The 27,658-nt window shown below is 42.4% G+C and overlaps 2 protein-coding genes across 4 annotated transcripts in view; one reads left to right on the top strand and one right to left on the bottom strand.

Moving 5' to 3' along the window:
• The window catches only part of SPIDR (scaffold protein involved in DNA repair), a 1,058,688-nt gene that overhangs the window by 67,486 nt on the left and 963,544 nt on the right, over positions 1–27,658 (bottom strand). The gene's annotated exons all lie outside the window — the stretch shown is intronic.
• The window catches only part of PRKDC (protein kinase, DNA-activated, catalytic subunit), a 631,631-nt gene that overhangs the window by 534,530 nt on the left and 69,443 nt on the right, over positions 1–27,658 (top strand). For all 3 annotated transcript variants that reach the window (XM_056521838.1, XM_056521836.1, XM_056521839.1), the window contains 9 exons: positions 2,224–2,332; positions 8,697–8,808; positions 9,178–9,364; positions 9,524–9,698; positions 10,187–10,365; positions 15,030–15,210; positions 16,037–16,197; positions 24,923–25,134; positions 26,009–26,096. In XM_056521838.1, coding sequence (XP_056377813.1) covers positions 2,224–2,332; positions 8,697–8,808; positions 9,178–9,364; positions 9,524–9,698; positions 10,187–10,365; positions 15,030–15,210; positions 16,037–16,197; positions 24,923–25,134; positions 26,009–26,096 — 1,404 coding nt within the window. The remainder of the gene's footprint in view (positions 1–2,223; positions 2,333–8,696; positions 8,809–9,177; positions 9,365–9,523; positions 9,699–10,186; positions 10,366–15,029; positions 15,211–16,036; positions 16,198–24,922; positions 25,135–26,008; positions 26,097–27,658) is intronic.

Here is a 27,658-nt window from a genome sequence, read left to right as displayed (position 1 = left end):
CACACTTAGCTCCACTACACACATCAAAGCCATACACATCTCAGCAATATATACATTAAGCTTTACTTCACACACATCTAAGCAATACACACACAGCTGAACCATATGTACATTCATTTTTACTACACACACATCATAGCCATCTGCACACTCAGCTCTACTACACATACATCTCAGCTAGAGATGAGCGAACTTACAGTAAATCCGATTCGTCACGAACTTCTCGGCTCGGCAGTTGATGACTTTTCCTGCATAAATTAGTTCAGCTTTCAGGTGCTCCTGTGGGCTGGAAAAGGTGGATACAGTCCTAGGAGACTCCTAGGAGACTCTTTCCTAGGAATGTATCCACCTTTTCCAGCCCACCGGAGCACCTGAAGGCTGAACTAATTTACGCAGGATAAGTCATCAACTGCCGAGCCGAGAAGTTTGTGACGAATCGAATTTACTGTAAGTTCGCTCATCTCTAATCTCGGCCATACACACTCAGCTCTACTACACACACGTCAGCCAAATACACACTCAGCTTTACTACACCCAAAGCTCAGAAATACACACACTCTGCTCTGCTACATACACAGCTCAGCCATATGTTGGGTGCGCACACACACACACAAACACCGCTACAGTTCTTTGTGGTCCCTAGACATGTGATGGCCCTGACATAAAGGTAGCATCAACATACGATGCTGCTCTGTGTCGGGGCCATTGCAAACTAACTTCTTCAGCAACCACCGGATAGCCCTTTAATGTGCCTCATTCTGCTTGGCTGAGGAGTTAGGAGGAGGTGCTGTTACTCACTGTCCACCCAGGGCTGCGGCTGCTGCCTCCTGGGGGAGGGCTCACCGGAGCCGCCGCTGCTGCTGCAGGTTGGCTTGTGTGGCCGGCCCAAGACTTACGGGGGTGGTAATGGAGAGGAGAACAGTCATTTTCTGCTGGATGACGTGTGGGATCATATGTGAGGACACTGGAATCTTCTGATCACTATTTCCTTGTAGCAGTGCCGGCTCTGTAGGGGAGGAGGGGGCAGCTGCTGTAGTTTTTGGCACACTAAATTAATCCAGTAGTTAATTTATATACCCATGCCTTTTATTTATTTTATATTTTTTTAGCTAGTTATTGTTTGCATTCTGGTCCTTCCCTGGACCACATGATCTGCATAAATGTTCAGTGGGTTATCTGTGCAGCAGACGTCCCTTTCTTAATTTATTACATTGAGAATCAAATCAAAGGTCTCATTTGAATTAATAAAGAAAGTGTACACATAACTCACTGTGAGGTTTAGCATGCCTGAGCACAAGTCCTGTGGTCCAAGGCAGGGCCAAAACAGTGCAGATAACTGGCTAAAAAACATACACTGCATTGTACATTGTGAAGATGGAAAATTTGCCACAGAATATTTTTTTGTGGGAATGCTACTTTACGTTGGCAAGGTTGCAGCCTGAAACTTTTTTCAGCTCATGGTTACGAATAACATACAAGGACTTATTTTTTCCCATGTCTGCATGTTTAAAGGCTATGGAGACATTGATATTTGATACAAAAGTACCATGTGGTGCATTTATTTAAAATTTCCATGTCTCATAGCCTTTAAATATACAGACATGGAAAATTCTATTATACATAGAATTAGGGATCAACCGATTATCGGTTTGGCCGTTATCGGCCTATATTCACGATTTTGGATGTTATCGGTATCGGCAATTGCCTTGCCGATAATGTCCCGCCATTCCCCCCGCACCGCACCCCCCACTGCATCGCCCCAGCCAGAGACCGCCGCCGCTGCCCCATTGCCTCCCCCATCCCCGGTTTTATAATTACCTATTCCCGGGGCACGGGTCCGCGCTACTTCTGGCTCCTGCAGCGTCCTGCGTTACGCTGCGCACTGACGAGTGATGTCCTCCACGCGACGTCACTGTCAGTGCGCACAGTGACGCTGCCGGAGCCAGAAGTAGGGAGGAATTAGCAGATAATTTATACCGGAATATCGGTATAAGTTATCGGCTATCGGCCTTAAAGTCCACAGATTATCGGTATCGGCCCTAAAAAATCGATATCGGTCGAACCCTACATAGAATACAAAAAATACTTCCACATATGTTAGTGATCACCATGAGCTAAAATTGCAATTCTAACTATCTTGCCTCTCCATATACTCTAGCCAAAATGTGCTATTAATAATAAATGTGGGTCTGGGGTCTGTTTTTTTTTTCTTTTCCACTCTAGAACTATTCAAGCATCGACTCGATACTATACCATAGCAGACTAACACAACTGCAGACAGTTCAAGCTTTAACTGAGACTCAGGATTTTATCAACTTTATCTGCATTCCTGGTATTACATTTTGCTTTCTGTTTTAACTGTTCTCCCCTGATTGTGTGGGTTTCTTCCCATACTCTAGAAACATACTGGTAGATATGTATACTTACAGCAGGTATATGTGTAGCATATTAATGTTGCACACCTGGGTATTTCCCACTCAGGAGGTTTGTTAGCCAGATTAGGGGGCCACAGAGGCTCTTCTCAGATTCAGGTTCATCCTTTTGTCTGCTTTATACAACAAGAGTATTCCCTGACATTTAGCGTTGATAGAAGATGGTGATATATGCTATTTTATAGACACACAGTGACATACATTGTTTATTGACACTCACTTAAAGGAGTAGTCTACTGAAAAGTATCTTGAGTCCAATGTGCCCTGGGTGCTAAAGAAAAAAAAAACTTAAACTCACCTTCCTCCTTTCCCCTGTAGTGCCACTACAACTGTTCGGTCCTCCAGTCTGGTCTTCTTCCTTCTTCTGTGTGCACAGATCGTCACACTGTGCTCAGCCTATCTCTGGCTGAGGCTGGTCATCGCTGTGGCTGGTCATCGCTGTGGCCGGTAATAGGCTGAGCGCAGTGTGACGATCCGTGCACACAGAAGAAGGAAGAAGACCGGACTGGAGGACCGAACAGCTGTAGTGGCACTACGGGGGAACGGAGGGAGGTGAGTTAAAGTTTGTTTTTGTTTTGTTTTTTTTTACTGCCCGGACACAACAGACTCAACATAGTTTTCAGTACACTACTCCTTTAACCCCTTAAGGACGGAGCCCATTTTCACCTCTAGGACGAAGCCCTTTTTTGCAAATCTGACCACTGTCACTTTAAACATTAATAACTCTGGAATGCTTTCTGTTATCAATCTGATTCTGAGATTGTTTTTTCGTGACATATTCTACTTTAACTTAGTGGTAAAATTTTGTGGTAACTTGCATCCTTTCTTGGTGAAAAATTCCCAAATTTGATGAAAAAATTAAAAAAATTTCATTTTTCTAACTTTGAAGCTCTCTGCTTGTAAGGAAAATGGATATTCCAAATTTTTTTTTTTGGGATTCACATATACAATATGTCTACTTTATATTTCCATCATAAAATTGACGAGTTTTTACTTTTGGAAGACACCAGAGGGCTTCAAAGTTCAGCAGCAATTTTCCAATTTTTCACAAAATTTTCAAACTCGCAATTTTTCAGGGACCAGTTCAGGTTTGAAGTGGATTTGAAGGGTCTTCATATTAGAAATACCCCACAAATGACCCCATTATAAAAACTACACCCCCTAAAGTATTCAAAATGACATTCAGTAAATGTTTTAACCCTTTAGGTGTTTCACAGGAAAAGCAACAAAGTGAACGAGAAAATTCAAAATCTTCATTTTTTACACTCGCATGTTCTTGTAGACCCAATTTTTGAATTTTTACAAGGGGTAAAAGGAGAAAATGTATACCTATATTTGTAGCCCAATTTCTCTCGAGTAAGCACATACCTCATATGTCTATGTAAAGTGTTCGGCGGGCGCAGTAGAGGGCTCAGAAGCGAAGGAGCGACAAGGGGATTTTAGAGAGTACGTTTTTCTGAAATGGTTTTTGGGGGGCATGTCACCTTTAGGAAGCCCCTATGGTGCCAGAACAGCAAAAAAAAAAAACATGGCATACCATTTTGGAAACTAGACCCCTTGAGGAACGTAACAAGGGATAACGTTAGCCTTAATACCCCACAGGTGTTTCACGACTTTTGCATATGAAAAAAAAAAATAATAATTTTCACTAAAATGTGGGTTTCCCCACAAATTTCACATTTTTGCAAGGGTTAATAGCAGAAAAGACCCCCCAAAATTTGTAGCCCCATCTCTTCTGAGTATGGAGGTACCCCATAAGTGGACCTGAAGTGCACTACGGGCGAACTACAATGCTCAGAAGGGAAGGCGTCATATTTGGCTTTTTGAGAGCAAATTTTGCTCGGGGGGCATGTCGCATTTAGGAAGCCCCTATGGTGCCAGAACAGCAAAATAACCCCCACATGGCATACCATTTTGGAAACTAGACCCCTCACTAGTCCCAGAATGTAATGAGGGGTACAGTGAGCATTTACCCCCCACTGGTGTCTGACAGATCTTTGGAACAGTGGGCTGTGCAAAATTTTTCATTTTCACGGACCACTGTTCCAAAGATCCGTCAGACACCAGTGGGGTGTAAATTCTCACTGCACTCCTCATTACATTCCGTGAGGGGTGTAGTTTTCGAAATGGGGTCACATGTGGGTGTGTTTTTTTTTTTTTTTGCGTTTGTCAGAACTGCTGTAACAATCAGCCACCTCTGTGCAAATCACCTCAAATGTACATGGGGCACTCTCCCTTCTGGGCCTTGTTGTGCGCCCCCAGAGCACTTTGCGCCCACATATGGGGTATCTCCGTACTCGGGAGAAATTGTGTTACAAATTTTGAGGGGCGTTTTTCCCTTTTACCTCTTGTGAAAATGAAAAGTATAGGGCAACACCAGCATGTTAGTGTAAATTTTTTAATTTTTTTACACTAACATGCTGGTGTAGACCCCAACTGTTCCTTTTCATAAGGGGTAAAAGGAGAAAAAGCCCCCCAAAATTTGTTAGGCAATTTCTCCTGAGTACGGCGATACCCCATATGTGACCCTATTCTGTTGCCTTGAAATACGACAGGGCTCCAAAGTGAGAGCGCCATGTGCATTTGAGGCCTGAATTAGGGACTTGCATAGGGGTGGACATAGGGGTATTCTACGCCAGTGATTCCCAAACAGGGCTCCTCCAGCTGTTGCTAAACTCCCAGCATGCTTGGACAGTCAATTGCTGTCCAGAAATGCTGGGAGTTTTTGTTTTGCAACAGCTGGAGGCTCCATCTTAGAAACACTGCCGTACAATACGTTTTTAATTTTTATTGGAGAAGGGGGGTGGGGGGTGGGGGGGCAGTGTACATGTGTATATGTAGTGTTTTACTCTTTATTTTATGTTACTGTAGTGTAGTGTTTTTAGGTTACATTCACACTGGCGGCAGATTACACTGAGTCTCCCGCTAGGAGTTTGAGCTGCGGCGGAAAATTTGCCGCATCTCAAATTTGCAGCGGGGAACTCACTGTAATCTGCCGCCAGTGTGAATGTAGCCTGTACATTCACACGGGAGGGGGGTCAAAACTACAACTCCCAGCATGCACTGACAGACCATGCATGCTGGGAGTTGTAGTTTTGCAACAGCTGGAGGCACACTGGCTGGAAAACCTTGAGTTAGGTTCTATGACCTAACTCAGTATTTTCCAACCAGTGTGCCTCCAGCTGTTGCAAAACTGCAACTCCCAGCATGTACTGATTGCGGAAGGGCATGCTGGGAGATGTAGTTATGCAATGGCTGGAGGCACGCAAGTACAACTCCCAGCATGCCAAGACAGCCTTATGCTGTTCCTGAATGCTTGGAGTTGTAGTTTTGCAATATTTAGAGGGGTTCAGGTTGTAGATCACTAAGTGGTCTCAAACTGTAGCCCTCCAGATGTTGCAAAACTACAACTCTCAGCATGCCCAGCCAGCAAACTGCTGTCTGGGCATGCTGAGAGTTGTAGTTTTGCAACATCTGGAGGGCTACAGTTTGAGACCACTTAGTGATCTACAACCTGAACCCCTCTAAATATTGCAAAACTACAAGTCCCAGCATGCCCACACAGCAAACAGCTGTCTGGGCATGCTGGGAGTTGTAGTTTTGCAACATCTGGAGGGCCACGGTTTAGAGACCACTGTAAACTGTGGCCCTCCGGATGTTGCTAGGCAACAACTCACCTGGCAGGACCCGGAAGCCGCCGCACGTGGGGGATCCCCGCATGGAGGATCGCGATCCGGGATCCAGGTAGGGACCTTCGGCGCCGACCCTCCCTGGACGGTTCCCCCGTTTTGCCCGGACACCGATAGGTGGGCAAAGCGGGGGAACCGAACTTTAACCCCCCCTCCCCCGGTCTGCTATCGGTCGGTCGCTCGGCCGACCAATAGCAGGGATAGGAGGGGTGGCAACCCTGCCACCAAACTCCTATCCCTTTAGGGGGATCTAGGGTGTCTCGGACACCTACGATCCCTCTTATTTTCCGGGTCACCAGTGACCCGTATGACCCGGAATCGCGCAGATCGCAGGTCTGAATTGACCTGCGATTTGCGCGCATCGCGGTCATGGGGGGGTCTCAGGACCCCCCTTGGCGATGTGCCGTAATGCCTGCTGTTAGATAACAGCAGTCATCCCGGTCCGATCACCGCTACCGGTGACGCGGCGCTCCCGGAACCCCGCGACGTACATGTACGTCGCCGCGTGCCAAGTGACACTTCGCGGCGCCGTACATGTACGTCGCTCGTCGTGAAGGGGTTAAATCAAAAAATATGTATGCATGAAAAGCCCCAATAAGTGCAGCCAGCTACCTTTTTAGGAGCATCCAGCAGGAGTTACTGTGTTGTGTTTTGTGTGTAGGTTATAGACTTATAAAATGTAATACTGTACAAGCGCCTTGTTCTCCTAATCTGTCTGTTTTAGAAATTAATATTTTAACCCCTTTTAACAATAGTGTCATTAAGGATGCGTGAAGAGGGCTTGGTACTTAAGTCCACTGCGAACCTGGTAGCACCTGGCTGCTTTTAGTGGCCAAGGGTCGACATGGAGCAATCTCTGTGGCCGGTTATTAACCACTTAGATTACATGGTTCATAATGTTAAAAAAAGATCAACACTGTGATTGGGACAATGGCAATATAGGTTGAAGTTGATAGTTCCAGCACAGCGCGCCTGTGTAATGCTGACGCAGCGCTTGCTATGAAACATTACACAGGCGCGCTGTGCTGGGAGGCACTAGTAGCGAGCACGGTCACAATTACAACTTGCCCGGTACATAGAGGAACTGTAAGCAGGATACATGCTAGTCAGGTGAGGTTCTAAAATGTATTTCAGAGATCTATGCACTTTGTAAACCAATACACCAGGCTCAAGGAACAGAGATGCAGGGCGCATGCGCTGTGGACCTGTGTGTCAATCAGACAGCGGTCACATCACTGATGTGCAAGATATAGGCGTGGTGGCTCTGGGGCATTGCAAACCCCTGGCAATGCCTACGATTGTTGGTGGCTGTAAGAAAAACAACGCAATCAAGACTGCTAAAAAGCAGCCAAAGGTATGGCTGCATTAAAGGGTACCTTTCATCAAAAAAACTTTTGATACATTATAGATTAATGTATGCGGAATAACTTTCCAATAGCATGTTATTAAAAAATATGCTTCTTTCTATTTAATTTTCCACTTTGAAAAAATGACCACTAGGGGTCTCCCTATCAGTCCTTTTTTATAGATTTCAGACTCATGCAGGAGTCCTAAATCTCAGATTGCATCCGGGACACAGACAAGAGCAACATTGCTCCCTGGCAGTGAGCAGTGGTGAGTTTGTGTGTGTTCCGGATACAGTCTGAGATTTAGGACTCCAGCATGAGTCTGAAATCTATTAAAAAAAAGGACTGGTAGGGAGACCCCTAGTGGTCACTTTTTCAAAGTGGAAAATTAAATAGAAAGAAGCATATTTTTTAATAACATGCTATTGGAAAGTTATTCTGCATACATTAATCTATAATATATCAAAAGTTTTTTTGATGAAAGATACCCTTTAAGCTTCTCATCATCTTCCACATACTGGGCTTAGGTTGTGGGAGTCAATGACAGTTGCATTTTATAACCATCCTCTGTTTCCTATCACTGAGCCACCTATGAAGCCACTTATTCAAAGCAAACAGCAGCATTTAAACAGCTTTTATGTGCTTCATTGTTGGGGTAGTGGTTTGAATCACCCTGAAATGCAATTGCAAGGAAGCGATCCATTGTCATGATGGCAGCCCTAGGCCATAAAATAAGTGTTTTTAAAAATATTAATTGACTCCTTTCATAATAAAAATTCAAATCACTTTCTAAATTAAAAAATAAATTAATTAATTAAACAAAGAAAACCCAAAACATATTTGGTATTACCACGTGCAGAAATGTCTGTTCACATCACGTCTTAGAAAGAAGGAAATAAAAAGCAATCAAAAGCCCCAGATCATGCCACAATAAATTAGCCATATTACAGCTCCAAAGTTGTAGGGATCAGAGTATGGCGTTTCAAGCAATTTCATGGGTTTATTAAATTTATTTTTATTTTTTAAAAGTAGTAAAACATAACGAAAACTATACAAATTGGGTATTGTTAGAATTGTACCGACAATAAAGATAACAACCACACAGTGAATGGTGTAAAAACGAATACACTGGTAAATAAAGGTTATGTTTTTGCTTGTGTTATTCTAACAGATTTCATTTGACAATTTTTTTTAATACCATTAAATACAAGTGCTAATTATTTTTTTAGGTAATTTGTCATCCCTACCCTCCCTGAGAAGGTTGTTCTATCTCTGGATGAGTCGATATCCTGATGAGAAAATGGATCCCATGCACATCTGGGATGATGTGATTACGAACAGGTATAAATGTCAGGTTAAGACCCAAAAACTCTTTTGATGTTGTTCCTGTGTTGCCCTTTTGATGGTTGTAAATTTTTTTATATAACTTAGTGTATGTGTTAGGCTGGGTTCACACTTATCTAACTCAAATTGTGTGTTTTATGTGGACAGCCCAGGAGAATGTGATGCCTGCGTATACCACAGCAGGACCTCACCGTATAGTGGGTGTATACAGTTTTTGTTAGTCCCACTGAAAAACTGTAGTACACTCTATGTGCCCAACGTGGTCATGTAGTATGTGCCAGCGTCCCATTCACCTAGGCTTTCAATGTATACAACAGACATTTTGCATTACATAGGTGTGAACCTAGCCTTACTTGTTGTTTTCAGGTGCTTCTTCTTGGATAAAATCAAAGAAAAACTCTCCAGTCAGCTGCTGGAAGAAAGTATGGAAATAGACAGTGTGAGTGAGAATAGTGAGGTATTGCAAGGTGACAAGCAGGAAGATGTGAACTTTCTCATCAGAAAATGCAAATTTGTTATGAAAATGAAGATGGTTGACAGTGCTCGAAAACAGGTAACCAAATTCTGAAATAAGCTATGTGAGGCATGGCTTTTATGTACTGATGCTTAGTGCAGCGAGTGAGCTGTTTTTGACTGTTTATACATTTTTTTAATGATTTTTGATTTATTTATACACCACATTTTCACAAGTAAGTACTTTTATCCTCTGTAGAACAACTTTTCTGTTGCCATGAAACTCTTGAAAGAGCTTCATCGAGAGTCTAAAACCAATGAAGACTGGCTAGTAAAATGGGTTCAGAGTTATTGTCGTTACAGTCACAGCAGGAGCCATACCCAATCGAACACAGAGAAAATACTGACTGTTCTGAAAACGATCTCTCTACTAGGTAAGAATTATTCTACAAAAGATTATCATTGTGTCTGTAGCACAAATATGATATATGGCATCACATGGTGAGTTATGTTTTAGAATTTAAATCTGTTACCCATTGGCCCTGTGGGCAGTCATCAATAATTGATGGTCTGCACTGATTGAGCTGCCAACCAGAGAGAGCTGTAATTCATTAGGTGGGACCTCAACTGTGACATTTAGCCTAGAAGAAGCTAACATAAATAAATAAATAGATTATAAATTTTTGCTAATGTTAATTACATATTTGTGCATTATGCAGCACATACCACTGTAGTGTTATGCTTATTGGTATTGTTTGTGTTGTGTTCAGCATTGCCAAAGTTGTAGCACCAATGTGCTGCCTTCATGTATCTTCTTTGGGATAGCCATATAAATTAAATTAAATGTCATTTTCAGTCCATAAAAATGTCTTTAGTCTTTTGCTTAATAAAATGTCTATATTTTTATGTTTTTATGTTACAGGGGAAAGTAACAGTGATTATTTAAAAAGATTTCCTCAGTTGTACAGATATCACAATATGTTACTGGGTGGCACTTATAGAATCATGGGTGATGCACTCAGCAAAGAACCAGTGAGTCTGAATCACATTGAGGAATCAAAGGCTAGGATAGTAAAGGAGCTTTCAGGGTCAGAAGAGGAGGTAAGTGTAAAAACACATCAGCCATAACAACCTGCTTAACATTGTGTAAATCCCCCTTGTACTGCCAAAATTACTTTTGATTCATGGACTGGGTCAAGGCATGGACTCCACAAGAGCTCTGAAGATGCCCAATACCAGGACATTAGCATCAGATCCTGTAACCTCTTGGGGACGAAGGGACCAAGGGCGTACCTGATATCTATCAGCAAATGCCCAGCAAATGGGGGTCCTGAAACCACACCCCCCCCATATGTCGGCAATCGCCGCAAGTGGCCGGTGAATTCACACCGGCAATTTGCGGCTATTCCAGGTCACACGGGTCTCCGGTGACCCGGAAAATAAGGGGGATCGGGGTTGTCCAAGACACCCACGATCCCCTTGAAGGTCGTTCACAAGCGACGACCAATAGCAGATCGGGGGCGGGGGGGTTAACTTTCGGTTTCCCCGTTCTGCCCACCCACAATAGGCCGGGCAGAACGGGGAAGCCAACGACGACCGGCGCCGTTGTCCACTTACCCATCGGCGGCGATCAGTACATGCTGGGAGTTGTAGTTTTGCAACAGCTGGAGGCACACTGGTTGGAAAATACTGAGTTAGGTAACAGTACCTAACTGAAGTTTTTTCCAACCAGTGTGCCTACAGCTGTTGCAAAAGTACAACTCCCAGCATGCACGGTCTGTCAGTACATGCTGGGAGTTGTAGTTTTGAAACAGCTGGAGGGCTACAGTTGGGATCACTGGGCAGTGGTCTGTAAACTTTAGCCCTCCAGATGTTGCAACACTTCAAATCCCAGCATGCCCAAACAGCTGTCTCGGCATGCTGGGAGTTGCAGTTGTGTACCTCCTTCTGTTGCATAACTACATCTCCCAGCATGCCCTTCGACGATCAGTACATGCTGGGAGTTGTACTTTTGCAACAGCTGGAGGCACACTGGTTGGAAAATACTGAGTTAGGTAACAGAACCTAACTGAAGGTTTTCCAACCAGTGTGCCTCCAGCTGTTGCTAAACTACAACTCCCAGCATGCACTGGTCTGTCAGTAAACAGCTTTTTGAAACAGCTGGAGGTTTGCCCCCCCCCCCCCCCCATGTGAATGTACAGGGTACATTCACACGGGCGGGTTTACAGTGAGTTTCCTGCTTCAAGTTTGAGCCGCAGCCCAAACTCCTAGCGGGAAACTCACCGTAACCCGCCAGTGCGAATGTACCCTAAAAACACTAAACTACCACATAATAAAGGGTAAAACACTACATATACACCCCATTACACTGTCTCCCCCCCCCCCCCCCCCCCAATAAAAATGTATCATATGGCAATGTTTACAAAACGGAGCCTCCAGCGGTTGCAAAACAACAACTCCCAGCATTTCCGGACAGCCACTGACTGTCCAGGCATGCTGGGAGTTTAGCAACAGCTGGAGGCACCCTGTTAGGGGTATTCTACGCCATTGATTCCCAATGTCCACCCTGATGCAATCCCTAATTTAGTCCTCAAATGTGCATGGCGCTCTCTCACTTAGGAGACCTGTCGTATTTCAAGGAGACAGTTTAGGGCCACATTTGGGGTATTTCCGTACTCGGGAGAAATTGCACTACAAATTTTGGGGGGCTTTTTCTCCTTTTACCCCATATGAAAAGGAAAAGTTGGGGGCTACACCAGCCTGTTAGTGTAAAAAAAAAAATATTTTTACACTAACAAGCTGGAGTTGCACCATACTTTTTATTTTCACAAGCGGTAAAAGGGGAAAAAAAGACCCCCAAAATTTGTAACTCAATTTCTCCTGAGTATGGAAATACCCCAGATGGGGGCGTAAAATGCTCTGTGGGTGCACCACAAGGCTCAGGAGTGAGAGCACACTATGTACATTTGAGGCCTAAATTGACGATTTGCACGTGGGTGGCTGATTTTACAACGGTTCTGACATAAACGCAAAAAAATGTATACCCACATGTGACCCCATTTTGGAAAATAAACCCCTCACGGAATGTAACAAGGGGTATAGTGCTCCTTAACATCCCACAGGTGTAAAGTTGGATGGGAAAATAAAAAAATTTCACAAAAATGCTGGTGTTACCCTAAATTTTTCATTTTCACAAGGGAAAATAGGAAAAAGCCCCCCAAAATTTGGAACCCCATATGGAGTAAGAACATACTCCATATGTGGATGTAATGCTCAGAAGAGAAGGAGCGCCATTGGGCTTTATGAGAGAAAATTTGTCCAGAATTGGAGGCCATGTGTGTTTACAAAGCCCTCATAGTGACAGAACAATGGACCCCCCCCACATGTGACCCCATTTTGGAAACTAGATCCTTGAGGGGTGTAGTTTCCAAAATAGTATGCCATGTGGGTTTTTTGTTTGCTGTTCTAGCACCATAGGGGCTTCCTAAATGCGACATGCCTCCCACAAACCATTTCTCTTCTGAGCATTGTGGTTCGCCCGCAGAGCATTTTACGTCCTAACATGGGGTATTTCCATACTCAGAAGAGATGGGGTTACAAATTTTGGGGGCATTTTCTACCATTACCCTTTGTAAAAATTTTAAATTTGGGAAAAAAACTGCACTTTAGTGAAAAACATTTTTTTTTTCCACATCCGAGTTTAACGAAAATTCGTCAAACACCTGTGGGGTGTTAAGGCTCACTGGACCCCTTGGTACGTGCTTTGAGGGGTGTAATTTACAAAATGGTATGTCATGTGGGGGGTTTTCTGCTGTTGTGGCACCATAGGGGCTTCTTAAATGCGACATGCCCCCCAAAAACCATTTCAGCAAAATTCACTCTCCAAAATCCCATTGTTGCTCCTTCCCTTCTGAGCCCCCTACTGTGCCCGCCGAACACTTGGCATACACACATGAGGTATTTCCTTACTCGAGAGAAATTGGGTTACAAATTTTGGGGGGCTTTCTCCTATTACCCCTTGTAAAAATACAAGAACTGGGTCTACAAGAACATGCGAGTGTAAAAAATGAAGATTTTGAATTTTCTCCTTCACTTTGCTGCTATTACTGTGAAACACCTAAAGGGTTAACACACTTACTGAATGTCATTTTGAATACTTTGAGGGGTGCAGTTTTTATAATGTGGTCATTTGTGGGGTATTTCTAATATGAAGGCCCTTCAAATCCACTTGAAAACTGAACTGGTCCCTGAAAAAGTCAGATTTTGAAAACATTTTAAAAATTGGAAAATTGCTGCTGAACTTGGAACCCCTTTGATGTCTTCCAAAAGTAAAAAAAATTCAGCTTTATGATGCAAACATAAAGTAGACATATTGTATATGTGAATCAATATATAATTTATTTGGAATGTCTATTTTCCTTACAAGCAGAGAGCTTCAAAGTTAGAAAAATGCAAAATTTTCAATTTTTTCATAACATTTTAGAATTTTTCACCAACAAATGAAATTTACCTCTAACATAAAGTAGAATATGTCACGAAAAAACTATCTCGGAATCAGAATGAAAAGTAAAAGCATCCCAGAGTTATTAATGCTTAAAGTGACTGTGGTCAGATGTGCAAAAAACACTCTGGTCCTTAAGGAGAAAATGGGCTTGGTCCTTAAGGGGTTAAAGGGAACCTGTCATCAGATTTATGCTGCCTAAACTGTGGGCAGCATAAAACCAGTGCAGGTAGCACGATGATTGAACACTATACATTACACTAATACTCTCCGGTGTGTCAGAGTAATCATAGTTTAAAAATGCCACTAGGTAACTAGTCTCGGCCTCTGTATAGGGAGAGACTGTCACTCAGTACTGGTGGAGCAGAGAGCAGCCACTGCCCTTGCCCCTATGAGTAGTTACCCGAATCCCGGGTAGTGTCAGATTAATTCATAGTTTCCCTGTATCTTTTTGCCTTCACAGGTTTAATGCTGTGTTCCATTTACCCTCTATGGAACTTTAGAAGATGGCAGACTACAGCACTTTTTGTTTGGAAAGCTTTTATTATTGGAATAATACCTTTAACTGTAACCATCTCTGTAATAACTGGTTCAAGCATCCTCTTAAAATGTACAGTCATTAAAAAGAAAAAAAAAAAAACCTTCTGGTATCACATAGAGACATATTAAAAGGTTGATCTGTCAGGGTCTGACTGATCACTAGAATAAGCCGAGAGAAGTGAGAATTTAGCATGTTGTCTCCGGGCTCTGTGTCCCGTGACCGAGACGGTTTCGTAATGCAAGCCTATGGGTCCATCTTGCTAACATAGAAACAGAATGGAAAGAGAAGCTTCACAGTGTGGTTCTCCCCCCCTTCAAGTGATTGGTCTGGACCTAAACATCCTCATCTGAGCGAAAAAAAAATTCACATGTTACTAGGACATTTCAAAAGTTTTTTGTGATCACAGCTACACTGTGTAGTATTTATATATTCTTAAACAGTTTTTTCAAGACTAGGATATTGATGACTTATCCTTAGGATATGCAGTCAATATCTGATGGGTGGGCATCCAAGTCCCACACTTCTGCTGGTCAGTTTGATGACGTGGGGCTCCAGAGTGCCTTGCCACCTTAATTGTTCACCAGGCACTGTACCACACATTTGCTTGTGGCTGTGCTTTACACTGAAGCTTTCTATTCTGGTCCAAGGACTGATCTGCCCTACCCAGTATACTGTATTTTGGTGCTATTGATTGTAGCTTGTTTCATTACAACTTGATTGTAGGTTGCGGCTGGGTTGTATAGAAAGTGTCTCCATTACTTGAAATCTGCTGTTAGAAAAGCTGAAGAAGAAACACAGTCTCATTCAACAGACTGGACTGATAACAAAGGAGTAATCAAAGCATACATGACTTTGGTGGATTTTTGTGACACACACCTTAGGAACCTGGAAGATGGATCAGCAGGTAATGTCATTTTGAATGTGTAATTGTGACATTCAGTGCATACTTTCCACAAGTTAAAGTGGGGATTGCTCCTTAGATGTTTCTTTCTTGTCTCTCCTTCCTGGCATTTAAGTTGATGGCCTATGCACAGGATATACCTACACATGGCACCCACTGATCAGCTTTTCAGCATAACCATGGTTCCACCACATAGTGAAAGGAAGATGAGGAAGATTTACAGAATTCTGCCCCTGATGATGATGATGATGATGATGAATTGATGGATGGAGGTTGATGGAGGAGGATGGATGGAGATGGATGGAGGAGGATGGATGGATGGATGGATGGATGGAGGTTGATGGAGGAGGAGGATGATTGATTGGTGGATGGATGATGATTGATGATGATGAATGCTTGATTATATTATTATTAATAAGCCAAAAAAGTGGAATTCGTGTATTGTACAAAATACGTAATGAGTTTTTTTTTTTCTTCCTTACACCTCTATTGTTGTGGAAATGTTTACAAAAAAGAGGTGTGGTTAAGAGGATTCATGAAATATTAAGGATGTGTGCATTTCCTTGTGCAAAATAACAATGTTAAGTAGGGCATCCAACAGCTGGCATAACGAAGAGAAAAGTATCTAACTTGCACAGCATAGCGATATGCACCAAATTTATTATAGATTGAGTGCCACTGTGATAAATATACCAGGTTTGGTTTTGTCCTGATGTTGTTTATTTATTTATGTATGCATGAGAATTAAAGATGTAGCACCACACAGCCTGCAGGGTGTATTCTGTTCTGATATGCATTGTAAAATACTTTTATGCATTATTTTTAACAGTATTGAATGTCCAAGACTGCAAACTTTTCCCTGAAATCATCGTAGATAAAATGATTAAGGCATTAAAGCTGGGATCTAAAGAAGCACGACTAAAGTTTCCAAGACTACTTCAGATTATTGAACTGTATCCCAATGAAACTTTGGACTTAATGGCTAGAGAGGTAAGATAAACACCAGTGGCAGGGAATCTAATCTGCAAAAAAAATAAAAATAACAAAATACCTTTTAATGGAATAATCTTTTTTTTTTTTTTTGTAATATATTAGAAAACTTAAACGGACAGCAAAGATGAAAACTATTAAAAGAAGTCATTTGACACGTGTTTTATAACAGAAACCTGTGTATCAATTAAACTTGGTGCTCTTGAGACATACTGTATGGCTAAGGAAAATTAAAAACGTAGTGGGAAAAAGCATAATGGTGCCCGACAGATCCTCTTGACTATTAACCCCTTTACTCAGTAGCCTGTTTTGACCTTAATGACCAAGGCAAAATTTCAAAATCTGACATGCGTCCACTTATTTGGTAATAACTTTGGAACACTTTCACTTATGAAAACGATTCTGAGATGGTTTTTTCTCGAGTGCTTCATTGGGGGACACAGAAACATGGGTATATGCTGCTTGCCACTAGGAGGCTGACACTAAGCAAAAAAACAAAAGAAGGTCGGCTCCTCCCGACAGGATATACCCGCCTCCTGGCTCTTAGCAACTCAATTAGCTTAGTGCCAGCAGGAGGCAGACAAAGGTCTGGAGTTCTCCAGAACTTGTCTTGTTTCTTTTGTTTTTTTCCTAGTATGAGTCTCTAGTTAGATTTTCTCTCCTTTTTAGTTTTTTCTAGTGTGGGGCGACATAGCGCTGCCTGATCTCCCACATGCGAGCTAGGGGCAGGGTGCATTGCTGGATCGACCGTTAACCCCACCTTGCCATCAACCAGCGTCTGGTGGCGTACCCAGAGTCTGGGTCCCCCATTTGCCCCTGTTTGCCATGGCTGGTTTAAGGCAGGTGGCCCCTAGCTGGTCGAAGACTACCATAGGTACGTATGTCCATGTGGGTGAGTATGGTCTCCTTCCCCCTCCTCCCCTCCGCTGGACCTGGGGGCTTTCCTTTTTCCTGCAGATAATGTCTAGGATCCTAGGGATTAATATCAGCATTGGACTGTTGGCGGCATCTCACCTGCCCCTATGCGCTTCCCCTCACTTTCCTCTGCGGCCGGCTGCTCCTACAGACCGCGTACGGGAGGCGCACTTTACACCGGAAACCAAGGTGACCCCGGCTGCCGCGGCTTCTTCTTTCTACAGCGGCGCTTGTTCTGGCAGCACAGCACTGCAAATGCTGCCCTGATCATTGGTAGACAGCCTTATTCTTGCCAACGGAGGCGGTCTTGCTTCCGGCCTTGGCTGCAGGCGGTTCTCTAATTCAGCCTGCGGCTTGGGACTAGTCTTAGCTCCGCCCCCCTCTTGCGGCGCCTGTAAGCAAGCAATGTGAGCTCCTCTTCTGTTGCCCCCCCCCCCTATACTTCTCCTATGGGGGTGAAGCTCGCTCTCTGGGTCATAGCTCTGGCCACTCAGGTAGTTACGTTCACTTCGGGTCAGTAGGCTCCTCCTCCCTACTTCTGTTCCAACGTGGACCGGGCTGCACACACTTCACACCCTGCTCTCTGCCCTACTTCTCTGCGGGCATCTTGTTTTGCCCCATCTGTACCTTTCAGGACTGGACACAGGATCCTGGGTGAGATTGCTCCTTGTTTGTCTGGTTGTCTTATTTACTAGTGTCTGCTCATGTCCAACCCTAGACCCGACCCCCCCGGTCCAAGGCCATTGGACCCTGTCGAATTCCAGTCTTGCTATCAATGTTCTGGAGCTTCGTGCGATCTTCCTTGTGTCACCTGCTGCGGGGTCTTCCGGTACGGGTGCAGATGGACAATGCCACGGCCATGGCATACATCAATCGCCAAGGTGGCACCCGCAGCTCGGCGGGCATGGAGGAGGTGTCGAAGATTCTTGCCTAGGCGAAACTTTACGTTCCAGCCATATCGGCAGTTGACGTTCCCTGGATTGACAATTAATATTGGAAAAATTGACCTGGCATCAGGCGCTCGGGGATCCAGAGAGATCTCACAACCAGTTCATGGAGGTGGATAGGAATTCAAGCTTTATTAGTATACAACAACGCGTTTTGGGGTTAGCATACCCCTTCTTCAGATTGACAGATTTGTACAGTACAGTGCAACAGAGAGCTTTTTATACACACATTGATTGAGAAACAAAATGGTGGCAAGGTCACAGGTTCAGGATGGGAGGTACAACAGTAGCAATAGAAGTGCAAAAAAACTGGGAACTTTATCTTTAGATTGACTCTTGTACTTTATACCTATATATAGGGTTAACAGTAACTTCAAATAAAGAAAAGGAAATGTGCTTTATTAAATAATGTAAAGCAAAAGTGTAATACTTGATCCGGTTCATGTGTTAGATAGAGGCTTGATGCGCACTCGTTGTGAACATTGCCGTGCGCTCCACGGCATGTAAACAACGGCCGCATGTCGCCGCTCTGTTTATAAACAGAGCGGAGATGCGGCGTGTAGGTTGCTACGGACGTGTCGCTGGGGAGCGGGTCCGGAAAGATGATATGTTACGGAGCAGGCGCATGGTTTAGCGCTGCTCTGTGTATGTCAGGTAAAAGGAAACTATATATGTGTGGAGCAAGGTTTTAACGGCACAGTTTTGCTTAATATATAGAGAGATGAATGTATTACATGAAAATTTTATACATTTTTAACAAGATATATTATTATAGAATAAGTTTGTATCAACAAAAATCAAAAGGGTGCATATGTAAATTAAAATGGGATGAATCAGTTAATAGGATAACAAGGGCTGGAAATATACATACAAATAAATAAATAAATAGATAAATATTGTAATATATTTAATATGTAAAAATAAATATGTATAAATATGTATACATAGCTCCTGCTCTAAAAACGAAAATGAAAAGAAAAAATTCAGAAAGAGAGGATGTAGAAGCGGACAAGCCCGTAGAGAAAGAAGAAAAAAGAATAAGGAAATTTCTACCCAACCCACTGACCTAAATACAGTTAAAATATTCAATCTATCCTCCCACTCCCTATCACCTACAGAAAGAATGGTATTAGAAAGAGGTCTCTCCTTCTGCCCCACCAATAATTCGAATGAATTCCAACTATTCCTGGATTTACATTCATTCAATAGGAAACTTACTATCAAGCGCCATTTCAATATGGAAGAACAAACCAATCCACCGAAACCTCCTCAATCGAGCCCCCGTTCTCCTGACACTTACCCTTCACTTCCCCCTCTTAACACCAATTTACGTCCGAAATCTAAATTTTATCCCCTCCATCATAGGGGTAATTATATTGATACCTTTTTTTCATTAGTAGCTAAAGACTTTGAACAATTAAAACCACAAAATACCAACCCCAACCTTTCTGGAAAAGAAAAATATGCCCTAAAACAACTGTCTACCAACAATGATATAGTTATCAAGCCCGCTGACAAAGGGGGTGGAATCGTCATTTTAAATAGAGACAATTACATTATTGAAGCTTTAAAACAACTAGCAGACACTAATTTTTACAAACAACTGTCTTTTAACCCTACTGTTAAATTTACGGCCGAATTAAAAGACCTAGTTACTTTTTATTTTGATAAGGATATTCTCACCAAGCAAGAGATGGAGTACATTTTAATTCCAGAACCCGCCCTCCCCATCTTTTATTACCTTCCAAAAGTACATAAAGACCCAGTTCACCCTCCTGGAAGGCCTATCATATCTGGCATTAATTCCATTACCTCAAACCTGTCGCATTATATTGACACCATACTACAAAGATATGTCATCACCTTAAAATCCCATCTAAAGGATACAACAGACTTCATTTCCTCCATCTTACCACTAAAATGGCAAAAACATTTTATTTTTGTGACAATGGACATCTCTTCATTATATACAATCATTGATCACCAACTAGGTTTGAATGCCATCTCTTTTTATCTGGAAAACGATATAACTATACCGGCCGAACAAAAAACTTTTATACTCAAAGGAATAGAGTTTATTTTAACTCATAACTATTTTACTTTTTTAAATCATATCTATTTACAACAGAGAGGCACCGCAATGGGCACGCGCTTCGCGCCAAGTTTCGCAAATTTATTTGTAGGACGCTTTGAAGAAACTGAAATGTACACACATCCACTTTTTAGCCACTGCATATATTATAAACGTTACATTGACGACATTTTTATCATATGGGATGGCTCTCGCTCTGACCTTTCAGAGTTTTTATATTTTCTCAACAATAACAATTGGGGACTTAGTTTTACACATGAATCTTACTCCAATCATGCAGAATTTTTAGATGTGTGCGTTTTTTATACTGAAGATAACACTCTCAATACAAAGACTTTTTTTTAAAAAGGTGGACAGCAACAGTTACTTAGATTTTAGAAGCTGTCATTATAAGAAATGGCTCCAGAATGTACCGTTTGGACAATTTAAGCGCATCCGCCGTAATTGCACCTTAAATACAGACTATGTCCAACAGAGCAAATTACTGGTTAGTAGATTTCAAGCAAAGAAATATCCGAAAAAAATCATAATTTCTGCTAAAACCAGAGCAAACAAACTGACACAATCTGACTGTCTTACCAAAAAAATTTTGACAGTAGGTACATCATTAGATAAACGATGTTGTAATTTTATTACCACCTTTTCTAATAATAATAAAGATATTACATCTATACTTGCCAAACATTGGAATATTCTTTTAAATGATCCTTTTTTACAAAAAATTCTTCCTCCAAAACCACAAGTCACTTTTCGGCGAGCACGCTCCCTAAAAAACATACTCGCCCCAAGTCATTTAAAAACTCTACAAAATATACCTTCCAACTTTTTACAAAAGAATGGTTGTTTTAAGTGTAACCATGCGCGCTGTAAATGCTGTGTAAATTTTACGCATATGGCAAAAGAGTTTCACTCTGCGGTCACCAAAGAGATCTTTCCTATTAAATCACATATATCCTGTGACTCCCAATATGTTGTATACCTCTTACAGTGCCCGTGTGGCCACACAGTGTTTGAGAAACCGGATCAACAAACACCGTAGCAATGTAACCCTCAAGTACCAGCTTCACAGTGTGTCACGCCATGCTTCGCTATATCATGAGGGCGATTTTTCGGCCTTCAAGATATCTGCCATAGAACAGATCAATAAAGATGTTCCCCAGCGTTTTAATACACTTAGGCAACGTGAACATTTTTGGATATTCAAATTACGCACACTTCAGCCCCTTGGTTTAAATGAATTTATTGAGAGTAACCTGTGAGTATAGCTGTGCGGAAGTAGAGAGATATATATAAAAAAACCCTCTGTTTTTCCGTACCCTATGTGATATATATATATATATATATATATATTTTTTTTTTTTTTTTTTTTTTTTTTTTTTTTTTTTTGGACTAATGTGTGGTTTTTATAGATTTTTATATTTTCTTATATTTTCATATTATCATATTCTCATACATTTCCACATGAAGTCTCCTATACCATTTATTTATTTATTATTCATCCCTTTTTATACATATTTATTTTTACATATTAAATATATTACAATATTTATCTATTTATTTATTTATTTGTATGTATATTTCCAGCCCTTGTTATCCTATTAACTGATTCATCCCATTTTAATTTACATATGCACCCTTTTGATTTTTGTTGATACAAACTTATTCTATAATAATATATCTTGTTAAAAATGTATAAAATTTTCATGTAATACATTCATCTCTCTATATATTAAGCAAAACTGTGCCGTTAAAACCTTGCTCCACACATATATAGTTTCCTTTTACCTGACATACACAGAGCAGCGCTAAACCATGCGCCTGCTCCGTAACATATCATCTTTCCGGACCCGCTCCCCAGCGACACGTCCGTAGCAACCTACACGCCGCATCTCCGCTCTGTTTATAAACAGAGCGGCGACATGCGGCCGTTGTTTACATGCCGTGGAGCGCACGGCAATGTTCACAACGAGTGCGCATCAAGCCTCTATCTAACACATGAACCGGATCAAGTATTACACTTTTGCTTTACATTATTTAATAAAGCACATTTCCTTTTCTTTATTTGAAGTTACTGTTAACCCTATATATAGGTATAAAGTACAAGAGTCAATCTAAAGATAAAGTTCCCAGTTTTTTTGCACTTCTATTGCTACTGTTGTACCTCCCATCCTGAACCTGTGACCTTGCCACCATTTTGTTTCTCAATCAATGTGTGTATAAAAAGCTCTCTGTTGCACTGTACTGTACAAATCTGTCAATCTGAAGAAGGGGTATGCTAACCCCAAAACGCGTTGTTGTATACTAATAAAGCTTGAATTCCTATCCACCTCCATGAACTGGTTGTGAGATCTCTCTGGATCCCCGAGCGCCTGATGCCAGGTCAATTTTTCCAATATTAAGCTCACCCACAGGATCTCCTCATTGGATCCATCCTGAAGACCTGTAGGCTTGCACGGAATCCTTCATTACCTCAGACTGAGGTTATATGCGTATTATTATACGCTCCAGGTGAGCGGCCATTCATTAGACCCCTTACGTATCCCCACTCTACGTGGGTCTCTGTATAAATTTTTAGGGTAATGCACTAGGCGCCTCCTTGGGCCTTCTCTCTTTTTTTCTATTTTATGGATTGACAATTGGGAAGCAGACTTTCTGAGTCGCTCAATCGCCGACCCGGGCAAGTGGTCCCTTCTCCCGGAGGTCTTCGCTCAAATCTGCCACCGCTGGGGAACTCCGGACATGGACCTCTACCCCTGGCACTAGCGATAGCTGCTCTTGTGGTTCCTTGGACCACCTTTGCTCTCCCCTACCTCTTTCCCCCGCTTCCCCTTCTTCCCAGGGTCGTCCGGAAGCTCAAAGTGGAGGGCGTCTCTGCGATTCTAGTAGCTCTGGATTGGCCTCATTGCGTGTGGTACACGGACATGGTCAGTCTTGTGGTCGTCCCGACCATCCGGATCTTCCCGACCTTCTCTCCAAAGGAACCCTCTGCCAAAACAATTTACTTCCGCTGCGTTTGACGTCATGGCGGTTCAAACCGTGGTTTTGAGGGCTTGTGGATTCTCTTCCCGTGTGATCCAGACCATGCTCCTTGCTCGGAAACCCTCAACCGCCAGGGTTTACCACTGTACCTGGCGGGCCTATTTCTGCTGGTGCGAGGCTTGCTCTCTCTCTCTCTCTCCCACCTCTTTTTTCTTTGCCGAATCTCTTGTCCTTTTTGCAATCAGGTCTAGAAACATGCCTTGCCCTCAGTTCCATCAAGGGGCAGGTTTTGGTGCTTTTCATCCTCTTCCAACACCCTCTGGCATCCTACCACCTTGTCCACACTTTTTTGCACTTCACTTCCTTTCCTGGAAGGTGGCCTTCCTGATCGCAGTCACGTCTATTCGCCATGTGTCGGAACTGGCTGCCCTCTCTTGCCGTTCCCCTTTTCTTTGGCCGGTGCCCTCAAGGTCGTGTCTTTTTTTTTCATTTGAACGAGAAGATTGTGTTGCCTTCCTTCTGCCCTTCTCATCCATGGGAGCGAAACTTCACAAGCTGGACTTGGTTCGGGCAGTTCAGACCTTCCTCCTTCCAGTGGTGTGACTCTCTGTTTGTGCTTCCTGATGGAGGGCGCAAGGGGCTCCTGGCTTCAAAGGCCGCTATCTCCTTACGCTCCGCCATTTAGGAGGCGTATCGTTGCAAGGGTCAGGTGCTCCCCTTTCAAGTGTGGTGGAGGCCTCCTGGGCAGTCAGCCATGGGGCTTTGCAGGTTTGTCCTATGTCCTCTGACGCAGGCTTGGGCCACAGGGTTTTGCAGGGTCCGCCTGAGTTCCTTTTTGGCTGGGATGTTGGTTTTCCCTCCCAGGGACTGCTTTAGAACATCCCATGGTCCTGTGTCCCCCAATGACGTGCTTGAGAACAGTAGATTTTTAGACTTACTGCAAAATCTCTTTCTCGGAGCTTGTATTGGGGGACTCCACACCCGTCCATTAGTTGTTTGTGCCCAGCCAGTTTCTGCCGCCATGGTGCGGTGGTGTATTTTTGTGGTCTGTGGTCCCCTTCCTTTATCTTGGTTTTTGTTGTTCGGACTGTTCTTTTCCTGGTTGGTTCTCCTTCAATAAGTTGGTTCTCCTTCAATAAGTTTCAGATTGCGGGGGGTCCGACCACTGGGGCCCCTCGCGATCTCCTGTACGGGGCCCCGACAGCTCGCGGTAAGGAGGGGGTGTGTTGACCACCGCACGAAGCCTTCGACAATCTACAGCTCTGCCATAGAGTTGTATTGAGGGGGCGTGTCGGCCGACGCTTCGTGCGGTGGTCAACACGCGCTATCTGGCCAGCGAGCCGGGGCCCCGTACAGAGAGATCGCGGGGGGCCCCAGTGGTCAGACCCCCCGCGATCTGAAACATATCCGCTATCCTTAGGATAGGGGATACGTTTTTCACCACTGGACTACCCCTTTAATCATCACGTACATGTACCTGATTTTGCGGGAAGGGGTTAATTTGGTTTATCAGGGTTCTTTCAGGGTGTCATTTTGCTGGAAGTAATTTTACAGCATGGCAGATTTGAAAATCTATGCTGGATGCTACGGTGTCTCTAGCACAGATGTGAACATAGCCTCAGTTAAGTTTTAAATGGAATTTATACAATAGAGACTTTATAGCATGCATAATCAATACCTCATAACAAGGATCCTACTGGAAAAATCATTGATCTTTTTATGATACTCAGTTTGGTTTAATAGATTCAAGTGGAAAGGCATTTTTCCTCATATACTTGGTATTTTTTCTTAGGCAAGTTCTGTTCCATGCTGGCTTTTCATCGGCTGGATAAGTCAAATGATGGCAATGCTTGATAAAAAAGAATCATTAGCAGTACAATTTATCATGGAAGAAATTGTTGACTACTACCCTCAAGCTCTTGTGTACCCGTTCATGATCAGTGGAGAAAACTTTAACTTTGAAGATACAGTTGATGGACACAGGAATAAATTGTTTATTGAAAAGTAAGAAAAATGACAAATTGGGATTCAAATTTGATTATTTTCTATGACTTGAGAATAATTTTGCTTTTATATTATCTGGAATATTGATATAATTAATTTGATGACATTGCCTAATGCTTATAAGGGAAGGACACACTTAAAGAGTACCTGTCACCAAACTAAACTTTCAATATATTGTTCCTTATGTAATTATAAGACACTTTGCTATTTTCTTACTGTTAAAATTCTCAACCTTTTATATGTTTTTAATGTGATTGAAAAAACTGCCACAAGGTGCTGTTTCTGTTCTGTTCCCTGCCACAAGTCTAGCAGTTAGATTGGTCTCCTCCTGGCCTGGAAGGAGACCCAACTCAAGAAGGGTGTGAGGGGCATGGCAAGGCACAGCTCTCGCAGGCTTCAGTGACATTGCGCCTGCTGGGCATTGCCCACTTTCTCCTGCTGGGGCTCATACAATGTGAGTAAGGTGAAAGGTATGATACAGAGTTTTTTTTAAAGCTCGGGAAACATTTTTAAAGGCAGGAGGGGTGTTAGGAGTAGTTAGGAAATATAATCTGAGTTAGTTTAGAAAATATGGTTTGATGACAGGTACTCTTTAACATTAAAAGGTAATGTCCACACGGCTTAGCAGATAAAACCGCCGTTCACCTGCACCAACTTTCTAGGCATAAGCAATTGTTTGAAAACTGTGTAGATCGACGTAAAAAAGACATATTGGCATAGTTTTTGGCCATGCCCTATCACATTTCAGTTGTGTCATGTGATAGATTCTCTATTATACTGGCTCTATACAGGCCAATGTGGCTACATGCATGAGCAATGTTCATAATGATTTATACCTTCTGTTTAAAGTAAACATTGGCAATTTTAATTTTAGAATACAGAAAAAGCTGGATAAGAATGGATTAATTAAAGATTTTATTCAAGCCTTGGAACAGCTGTCTAATCCTGCATTGATATTACAGGTGAGATAAATGGGCTAAGAAAGCTATCATATCATATTTGTATTGTAGAACACAAAATTCAACTTGATATTGAAGGGGCTCAGGTCTCAGGCTTTAGATCTCAAAATTGCTGATATAACTATATAGAGGACTGGGCAATAAAAGCAATAAAAACATACCTTTGTTAAGGTCATACAGGTTGTATGGCCAAGAAAAGTGTCACAAGTGTCCTGGAGGCTGGTTCTTCATTTTAAGTGCCTATAGCTCTCTAAACTGAGCACTCTTCTCAGCTAATGATATAATTTATAGAAGGATAGTAAATATTTTCTCTATAGAATAGAGACCGAAGTCTGTTACTTGTGTGTATTGTAGAAAAATTTAGAGTAAAACTTAAAAATGCGATGTCAGAGCTGGTTAGATTGTTGTTGTTTTTTCCTTACTTCTGATGGTTTACATAGATGTACATTTTCTCTCTTTCTACTTGCCAAGTCAAATTTGTTGTAATGCAGATAGGTAATTTATTCCAAGATCTACTTAAAGGAGTACTCCGGTGCACACTTTTTTCATTGTATCCTGTCCGGGCTGCAAAATAAAAGAAAACACACTTTATCTTACCTGCCAACGAGCCCCCGGAGCTCCGGTACAGGTGTTCGGTCCCCGGGCTGTATTCTTCTTACTTCCTGTTAGCCCGGCACGTCACACGGAGCTTCAGCCTATCACCGGCCGCAGCAATGTCCCGCCTCAGCCAGTGATAGGCTGAAGCTCCGTGTGACGTGCCAGGCTAACAGGAAGTAAGAAGAATACAGCCCGGGGACCGAACACCTGTACCGGAGCTCCGGGGGCTCGTTGGCAGGTAAGATAAAGTGTGTTTTCTTTTATTTTGCAGCCCGTATGGGATACAATGAAAAAAGTGTGCACCGGAGTACTCCTTTAACCCCTTAAGGACTCAGGGTTTTTCCGTTTTTGCACTTTCGTTTTTTCCTCCTTACCTTTAAAAAATCATAACCCTTTCAATTTTCCACCTAAAAATCCATATTATGGCTTATTTTTTGCGTCGCCAATTCTACTTTGCAGTGACATTAGTCATTTTACCCAAAAATGCACGGCGAAACGGAAAAAAAAATCATTGTGCGACAAAATCGAAAAAAACCCGCCATTTTGTAACTTTTGGGGGCTTCCGTTTCTACGCAGTGCATATTTCGGTAAAAATTACACCTTATCATTATTCTGTAGGTCCATACGGTTAAAATGATACCCTACTTATATCGGTTTGATTTTGTCGCACTTCTGGAAAAAATCATAACTACCTGAAGGAAAATTTATACGTTTAAAAATGTCATCTTCTGACCCCTATAACTTTTTTATTTTTCCACGTACGGGGCGGTATGAGGACTCATTTTTTGCGCCGTGATCTGAAGTTTTTATTGGTATGATTTTTGTTTTGATCTGACTTTTTGATCACTTTTTATTCATTTTTTAATGTTATAAAAAGTTACCAAAATACGCTTTTTTGGACTTTGGAATTTTTTTGCACGTACGCCATTGACCGTACGGCTTAATTAATGATATATTTTTATAGTTCG

Source organism: Hyla sarda, chromosome 5, assembly GCF_029499605.1.
Source record: "Hyla sarda isolate aHylSar1 chromosome 5, aHylSar1.hap1, whole genome shotgun sequence".
Lineage (NCBI taxonomy): Eukaryota > Metazoa > Chordata > Amphibia > Anura > Hylidae > Hyla > Hyla sarda.
Note: the sequence above shows the minus strand (reverse complement) of the source record. Positions and strands in the feature narration are given on the sequence as shown.